This window comes from Chaetura pelagica, unplaced genomic scaffold (genome assembly GCF_000747805.2).
Source record: "Chaetura pelagica isolate M959 unplaced genomic scaffold, ChaPel_1.0 scaffold171, whole genome shotgun sequence".
NCBI classification, from domain to species: domain Eukaryota; kingdom Metazoa; phylum Chordata; class Aves; order Apodiformes; family Apodidae; genus Chaetura; species Chaetura pelagica.
The window spans coordinates 752477-761399 of record NW_009952066.1 but is presented as its reverse complement, the minus strand read 5'-3'; the positions used below and the strand labels follow the sequence as shown (position 1 = coordinate 761399).

Genomic DNA, 8923 nt, shown 5'->3' with positions numbered 1-8923 from the left:
TGCCTCTGCCTTCATTCCCTGCCGTCAGAGGCAGGCAAGCATTCAAAAACAGATTCCAGCGCTTGAAAGTTGTCTGTAGTGGAACTGGGGGAAAAGAAAGAAAGAAAGAAAAACAAACAAACAAACAAAAACTAACCCAAAAAGCGAGCAAACAAAAAAAAAACCCTCATGGTTCTCTCAGGTTGACTCGGTCACAGAGAACTCACCGCCAACCCGCACTGCTGGATTTTGAACCGAAGCTGTTGTTTACTTAGGGCTCAGCGAGAGCCTTTTCTCTAGGGACTGAAGCAAAACTACCGAGGAAGCTGGGATTTTCTTGGATATATGGTAGAGAAACCTGTGGTTCCTTTATGCTGCAGTTCATCGTATCCCTGTGTTGCCTGTAAATGGAATTACAAAAATCAACCAGTATGCCCGGGCCATTGTCCCCAGGATATGCAGCTCAGGTGCCGTATAACTATAACCAGTTAGAAGGAAGATTCAAGCAGTTACAAGGTAAGCCCGTGCTGGTTCTTTTCTGTAGGTGTTGCTATGACATGATCCCTGTAAATATGTTGGTCTGGGCTTGTTCTCATTGCATCAAGGTGTTCGTGAGAGAGGCCAAAACTGGTGCTGTAGGAAAAAGCTTTGTGTTCTTTTGAGAGATACTGCTTTTACCTCTCTGAAGGTGTCCTCATTCTTACATGGCATAAAGGTGCACGTCTAGCATTACAGATTAGGACTAACCCAGACCAAGTTGCTTAAAACAGTTAGAGGGAGAGTGAGGAAGTGGTCTTTCTGTTTGTTTCATCCATAAATAAAGTGCAGTCATAGCTCTGGAAATTAATCCTAAAATCCTAGCTTTGTTTGGGTGCAGTTCAGAGTGCCAGAGTCCTTTCTAACTCCCTGTGTACCTCTTGTAAAGGTGCGTGGCTTAACTTCGAAATGAAGACCAGCTGCATAATTTCCAAATGAATTACCTTGCTCATGTTGTAGAAGATCTCTGAGAAAGCATTCATATACTTTAACATTGCCAATTGTTTTCATTTTATATTACTCTAAGTCAGGGAGAGTGTCCTGTAATGTCTTCCCTTAATGTGTGAGAAAACAGGCGTTTCTTGTGGGGAACAGTCGTGTGCTCTCTGAAGGGTAGGCCTCTGACCTGTGCTGGAAACCCAGATTGTTAGCAGGGCAGAGGAGGAGGATTGTGTCCAGCATCTCTCTACCTCAGACAGGGCAAAACAAGCTCTGCTCTTTCTCTGTGTAAGGCATGTCCCAGGGATGAATGAACTCTGCCATTGCAGTTTCAAAATAAAAAATAATTCTTAACCAAAACCAAACTTCCTCCTCCTCTACGTCCATGTGACTCTGTAAATAATCCCAGAGCAGCCCGAGTACGGGGAAGTTCAGCCCTTTTGTGCATGTTTCTTATATTACTCTGTCTGTGCCACAAGTGTGGTCCTGTGGTTCCTGTCAGAGAAGGAAGAGCCTGGTTAGTGCAAAGAATGTTCCTACTTGTTGGCTTAAAGAGGGAGGAAAAAAAGTATCTTTCATTCATAGTACCTTGTTTATCTTGTAAACTGGCTCACAGTAATGGCTGCGTGCTGGAGGTAATAAGATAAAATGACAGCATCTTAAACACTGGCAGCATAGACATTCCTCAGGCAAGGCATGGAAAATCTAGGCTCCAAACTTGCACACGAGGGAATATGTTAGAGGCTTTATCTTGGACATCTGTCAGATCTTAGGCTGCGGTACTTGTTTGAAAAGAACGAGGTGAGTTTGTGGCACAAGGAAAAAAAATACTGGCTTACGCCTTGTTCTTTGCTGGTTAAGTTAGCAGCCTAAAGAAGGCAGATTTTATCATTTTCAGGGTCACTGCTTCAGGAATCCATTATCTGTGTGTTTACATCACACTGAAAGAGGAAAGCACACCGCAGTGTTGAAAGCACAGAAAGTGAGTTTTCCCTCCAGTGGAATACACTGTGTTGACTTAAAAAAAAATAAATTGCAATGCTCTCCCCAAATGTAATGCAATTTCCTCTAACAAAAGAGATAAACTGCAGCGAATTCTTTGCAAGTTTGAGGAGGGACCTCTCACGTTGCAGAAAAGGCAGGCAGACTTGACAAAGCATGCTGCAATGATCTTGTTCAGGGTGGAGCTTAGGTACAGGAAAGGTTTTTTAATTATGCACTAGATACTCCATGAAATGCTAAAGAACCATACAAAATGTGTGCTGTAAAGGGAGTGGCTTAGCTCTGCTGACACAGAGGTGTCTTTTCTTGGATTAATGACTCTTTGTTTGAAGAATATCTAAAAAGCCATTTATTTGTAGTTACAAAATTTTGTGGTGGTTCTTGTTCTCTTCATAGAAGGCTCTGGTAGAAACACTGGGTGTTTTGTGGCACTGGGCAATGCTCAGTGTATCCAGACTCAGACCCAGCAAAAATAAGCTGAATATTGTAGTGTTTTTTAATTACAAATTTATCATGGTTTTTACCTATTTCACCATGGAGGTGTACAGATAAAAGCAGATGTTTCAAACCTTCAGTCTCTGGTAAAGAAAAAAAGCAAGTAACCCTTTTGAAGCTTTTTTGCCTTTTTATTTTTGTGTTTGCCTGCCTTGTTTTTCGTCCCTCTTGCCTCTGGTAGAACAGCTCTCTAGGACCACATCAGTATGGGCAACATACAAGGCTACCGTGTTCCTCCACACTGAATTTGCCCTCATTTTTTACAGTTCCTGAAGTTTTCATGTGATTCCACAGCTTTGTACTGGATTCTAGCAAGGTCCTGTTTAGAGTTAGTGAATCTTGGGAGTTTTCCTCATTAGAAGCCCTTAGCAGCTTGTTGTTTTGACTAAAATAACACAGAGCAAATGTTTAGGCCCTATATGAAGCAGAAATGCGTAGAGGACAACTCTCTCTGATCTCTTTCCGAAATGCGTAGAGGACAACTCTCTCTGATCTCCTCTTTCGTAAGAGAAGACAGTACATTAGCTTTAGCACTGGCAGCTTAACATTAGAAGAAAAGAAGAGCCAACCTAATTCTGCCTCAAAATCCTAGGGACAAACTAAGTTCAGGTCATAAGTGATCACAAAGGCACTTCTACATTTCACCTCTTTTAAATGCCTTGAAGTGATGATTGTAAGGAAACTTGTTCAATTTAAAGCAGATTTTCCTGCCCTGCCCCGCTGGGGTGTGAAGCCAGGAGAAGTTGTGGGTCTACATGGAAGAAACCAGACTGGGAAGAGTCACCTTGCAGGAGATCTCAGTTCCTGTTTGCCTCCCTGGGCCAGAGTGAAGCAGGATGAGGCAGAAGACACTGCTGCTAGGGACTCAAAGTGGTCTTTGTGTCACAGGAAACCCTGGAGTCTTGTGTGTGACAAAGTTGAGCATACTTAGTCCATGTCCTGGCGAGAATGTCAGCACAGGTGTGGGGAGAAAAATGCTTTAGCAAGTTGTGTTTCCTTTATTAAGTTTCAGTAGGTTCTTATTATGGTTAGTTCACCCAGTCCTGGAATGATAAGTGAGAGATAGTATCAGTGGTTGCTATCATCTTAAACTTAGGTGTGGAGTTTTGGTTCTCAGGGCCACTTGTTTGGTAGGAAGGGATCATGTTGCAGGGCTAGAGAAGCTCTCTGCAAGTAAAGACAGGGCCCCAAAACTTGTTTGTGGAGAACCTGTTGCTGTATAGCTTGTGCAGAGTACACCAGGGGAGAAAATTTGCCCTGCTCAACCGAGGAATTAAGTAGAAAGCAGACCAGAGAAGTTCTAATTCTAAATCAAGGCTGTCACCTGTACAGCACGAATGGGGCAGGAGCCTGTGAATCGGCTTGGTGCAGCTGTAAGAATTGGCCGGAAGAGTTAATGCAAGTCTGGAATTTGGAATGAGATCCCGGCAGCTCCATCACCTTCCCCAGGGCAGGCCAGAGAGAGTCAGTGCCACTGGGAGGCCATCACCAGCCCAGAGAAGTGGCTATCAGCACTGCCTATGGGCTCCTTTCCACTTGGTTGACAGGACAGTGTGGGATTTATTCACATTTCTGGCACTTAGTGGCTTGGTAACTTTATCAGCTCTCACAGAGTAATTGGAAAGCTGGGCCTTGGCTCTAAGGCTGTGCCCTAGGTGTGAAATTCCCAATGGTAATTACAAAGGTAAAGTCCTGGGGGTGGGGGTGAGCTAGATTTGTGCTCCTGATAAATGCCCAGAGGAAAGGCAGCTTTCACAGAAGCTCTGTGATGTACCCTGCTTTGTTGTACGTTTCCATTTTGTTTATATATTTTAAATGTTGCATTTCAAGTTGGAAACAGGTCATTTTTAGTGGGTGCTTGATGTGTTTTAGTGACCAGGCTGCCTGGGTGGAAATTTTGTTTCATATTTATTTTAATTTATATTTAGATTATATTTTTATGCATTAATACTCCATTTTTTGGGGTATTATTTTACTACTACTTTTGAGCCACGTTAGAAATAGTAAGGTCTGAAAAACTTGACACCTAATGCAGTGACCTCTGGAAAAAGCCTGTTGGAAAGGTGAGCTGTCTCTCCCATCAGAGGTGTTTAAGCTGGCTTCATATCAGTTCTGAACTGTTTCAGGGTGATGAAACCCTGACTGTGGCTACACTGCACTGCCTGCACAAGGAAATAAACTGCAATCTTCCAAGTATCTTTGGTATCTGGTGCAAGAAACTGCTCTGATAGCAACGTCCTTCAGGAGGGAGCTCCTTTGATCTGCAATGACCTGAAAGGGTTTGCTCTGGACTCCAGTTTGACATAAAAAGAGGCACACATAAAAATATTTTTAAGTGATCAGTGATAGTTTGCTTTGATAATGCAGGGATTTGTATGCATAGATTGGTTCCCATCCACGCTGCAGAATGGTGGGAAAATTTTCCTGTATTTCTGTTCTGAGGCAGGGCTTCCCCACTTTTTTTCCTGCAAGAAAGTTTTTATCCACAAATTCCTGCCAAGGATAAGCAGGAAGCTCCCAGAGTTTCAGGAGTTGCTGAAGTGCTGTCCTGTGCTAGGGCAGGGACATCTTCTGCCACCCCCAGGATCCTCTGAAGGTATGTGGGTGCCTTTTGAAAGTCTTCCTTGTTGCTAGGTTTACCTTTTAAAGGATTTGGGTCTCCTGCGAGCAGTGACCTGCATAGCTACAGGCGATGATTACCGAACTGAAGGACATCCTACTTTGTCTACCAAATTGGTCACTGGCATTTCTTGTCATGGTAATTCCCGTTAAAGGTGAAATGGGGAAGGTTGAATTTCATTGTAGATTAAACGTGTCTGGTTTCCATGGATTTCTCCCCCCACCCTCTCAGATCCACTGAAGTTGCAAATATATTCATACACTTGTGGCAAATTTTGCTCCATTTTTCTGCTGCCTGCAACTGTCCCAAAGGCTGCATGTGTCACAGCATAGTGCAGTCGTCTGGCTTTGGTGAACACCTAAGCCCCAGCTGAACAGTTGAAAAGTCTTGTCAGATTTGCAAAGAGTTTTTAAGTGATCTCAAGCACTGTGTTTTGAATGTACATTTCTGTGAGATGTTGGCCCTTATTTTTTTCCCATGTAAAGATTAATGCAAACTTATCTGAAGGGGTAGGCTCAGTTTTAGGGCATCTTAGCCATCTGTAACAAAGATGGTAGCTGAATATTGGTGAAAGTCTTCCTCTGTCTAGAAGTATTTCAAATGTGTAGATTATATTAAAAAATCTTGCCAACTAATGGAATATATAATTTAGGGATTTAACTCGGAGGAAGTGACTTGGTAAGTATTGTAACTAACATGTCCAGGTTCTTCATTAACATGGACATTTATATGCTAGGACTCGTATTTGTATACTTAAAAAACCAACTGGGCAAATTTAAACACGTTGAACATCCTTTTGTAGCTCAGAAAGGATATAGAGAATGGCAGTTAGACAGGGCTACTCAGCACTACCTTATCTATAGTTTCTGCCCTTTCCAGAAGTAAAAGTCTATAATTCTGTTGTAGAAATCGTGGAATGATACACAGGCACCATTATTTATTCCTAGTTCTAAATATTGCAGCAGGACAGGGACTCTGTGTTTTCTTGCCCTTCCTGTGGACAGGGACTGATGAGGTGAGTATAGTCAGAAATGAAAGCCATGTTCAGTGACCACACATGTTGTCTGTTAATTTTATTACATGTGAACTAACTTTGCCTCCACATTTTTAAATTTTTTGTCTAGGTGATATATAGCAAACCCATGGAAAAATGTTTTACAGAAGGTTCTTGAGTAGTTTTACCTATGAAGGCTAAACTTCAGAGCCACCCAGGAACCTGAAAAAAAGCCTTCAAAACTTTAACTGGAATTCTTTCTCAGGCCTGATATTAAAAAAAAACAAAAACAATCAATCAACCCTGCAAAACTGGATACTAGATTTTTAGGAAAACGTAGCAGAAAGTTCTTGTGAAAGACTTTATTTCAGAATGAACAGTGAGAAATAAAGTCTGACATTGTTTTGTATCTTTCCTGTTTTAAAGGGCAACTCAGTACAGTGTGGCAGCTCCTTGTCTGCTAGATAAACTGATACCATGGCTCAAGATTAAATTGAGTACTAAGAAATTTCTCATTGTTAGAGAAATAAACAGGATTTTGATAATCCCTTAGCTACCAAAGACAACATTTTGTTGCAAATTCTGCTTTCTCTTTCAAAAAACTCTGAAATTGCTTTTATGTCTTCAAAATTTCCAGAAATTTACCTTTTTTCAGTGTGGGTTTTGGTACTTGTGAAGATACAGAAGGTAAGTTAAAAGACCACAGGGTAAGGTATTTCTGCTAATATGGCCAGTGTTGATACAGTTGAAAAAGTAAACGTTTGAGTTGGATTTAGCTCCTCACTGAAATAACTGTGAAAATTCATAACTCTGAGTTGTTGCCTCAGGGTTTTTGTAGTCTGTTCTCTTCAGTTTCTATTTAGGTTATGTTTGTACCATATTTTTTTTCACTGTGTGTATAAGAAACTTAATTTTAAACAGAAATCTCTAGGCTCTGGAACACAATTTTGTTTTAAAAAAGGCAATTCAGATGCACTTCTGTGGCTCTGAAATTGTGGAGTCAACAAAGCTTGTAAGCTGGTATTTTCCCATGGGACAGTAGGGTATTCTGAATACCCTGGGGATGATTTGTTGCCAGAGTTAGAACAGTAAAATGATTTGTGTGATGTCCTTAGCTGGGGTAAATCCCCATAGCTCTGCAGAACTGGAAACGCAGCTGTTTGTGCTAGCACAGGAACTGGCCCTTTGGTGTTTCTGCATTGCATGTCTCAAGTCAGTTTAATGCCCTGGACCATCCTGATGTTTCATAGGCATGTTGTAACCACACAGGAGCACAGGCACCTATGCAAAATATTTTTCCCATCCAAGAACTCCATTCAAATTGGTAGTGGGTTTTGCCATTAACTTCTGTGGAAAGTGGGGCAATAAAATCAAACTAAAACACGACCTATGGATTGAGATGAAAGTGGTGATAAAAAGCTAGAACAATGATAGGCTTTCATTCCTGAGCTCTTTATCAAACCTGTTTTGTGATTTCCTCCTTTTTCTTTATTTTTTTTCTCTTTCTGTTTTCTGTTGGGTGCATACTTTGGCTATTACAATGATGAAATGCTACCTAAGGATAAATGGTGAAGAAAATCAAAGTACAGATTTGCAACATGATTCACAAAATCTCTTGTTTTTTGTTCCCTATCCTGAACTACTCTTTGGTGATATCCCAGTGCAGGACAAGGGGTGCACCCTTTCTTCTCAGAGCCTGAAGTTCATGTAAGAGTTAATTGAAAGAGTATTCTGTTACTAACAGCTCTGAACGTCCTTTTATTTCAATTAAAGTTGAATTGAGAAGAATTAGGTATCAGCTATTAAGTAGCAGGGTATGACGATGAGATTTTTCTTATGTGCAAATACATTCTCTTAATTGAATAGACACGTTTGGGAAAACCGGCAAGCCAATTTTGGGAATTGCTCTGCTAACTTAAAAAGTTGTGGTGAAGCAGATAGACTAAAATAAATAAGGTGGTTCAGAATTTATTTTTCTCTTCCCACAAAAAATCAAATCTAGAATTTCATTTGGAAGTTCGTATCTGGGGCTGGCAGGTAACAATCCTTTTCCCACTGTCGTTGTCCAAGTGAAGTGACATAAGGACTCTGAAGATGATGATTATTTAGTAATTATCAGGCAAACAACTCCCATCCCAACTGAAAATTTGTCCTTTTTGAGTAAAGGGTCACTTCTGGGGAGAGTAAGGAACTTGGGGTTTACCCTGCATTCCAGCAGTCCTGAAATTCAGTACAAGAAGAACAAGGTGGTGACCTGGCTTGCGGAATCAGAGGATGACGTGCATGATGGGAGAAGGGGAGTTCTGGGGAGGAGGGCCTTACTCTAATTCAGCTTTGGGCGTGAAATTTCATTCACATGCTGCACATGGCTAGCACCCACAGCAATTCTGGCCCTGCTGTCCTCTGTAATAGCCTGAATGTAATCAAGGAGGGCACGTGAGTCTAAAATTGCTTGCTGCTCCCAAAAATGCATGTAGCTGAATCCTTGCTTTTCTTTCAGAGGAGAAAAGACTAGAGGAATGGTGACCACTCATGCTTGTGACTTTTGGAGACTACAGTCATGATGGCTGGGAGAGCCCATATTAACACAAAAGACCTTGTGCACTTGCTGCTGGAATGAGGGTACCCCAGGCTGAGAGCCTCCTTTGTTGGAAGAGAACTACTGTAGCCAAACTAATACTAACCAGTCTCGTAGCTGTGCTGAATGCCCCACTGTTTCACTTAGAAAGAAGCTTAAAGAAAAAGACCCTTCAGTTTTGGAGAGGAGCAGTGCAGTTGAGCAGACAGGCTGGCAGTCAACTGTGGCATAGTCTAGGGCCGTGCCCATGGCTTGTCAAAGGTCTTGTGAAAGATCTGGC

The 8923-nt window shown here is 41.7% G+C and overlaps 1 protein-coding gene across 2 annotated transcripts in view; it reads left to right on the top strand.

Annotated features, from left to right (window-relative positions):
* Positions 1–8923, top strand: part of SPTBN1 (spectrin, beta, non-erythrocytic 1) — an 89546-nt gene that overhangs the window by 14751 nt on the left and 65872 nt on the right. The window contains exon 1 of one of the 2 annotated variants that reach the window (XM_010004627.1): positions 387–495. The exons of the other annotated variant lie outside the window; for it this stretch is intronic. Within the exon in view, the coding sequence (XP_010002929.1) occupies positions 387–495 (109 nt within the window). Of the gene's footprint in view, positions 1–386; positions 496–8923 lie in introns of those variants that run through there. 2 annotated transcript variants of the gene reach the window in all.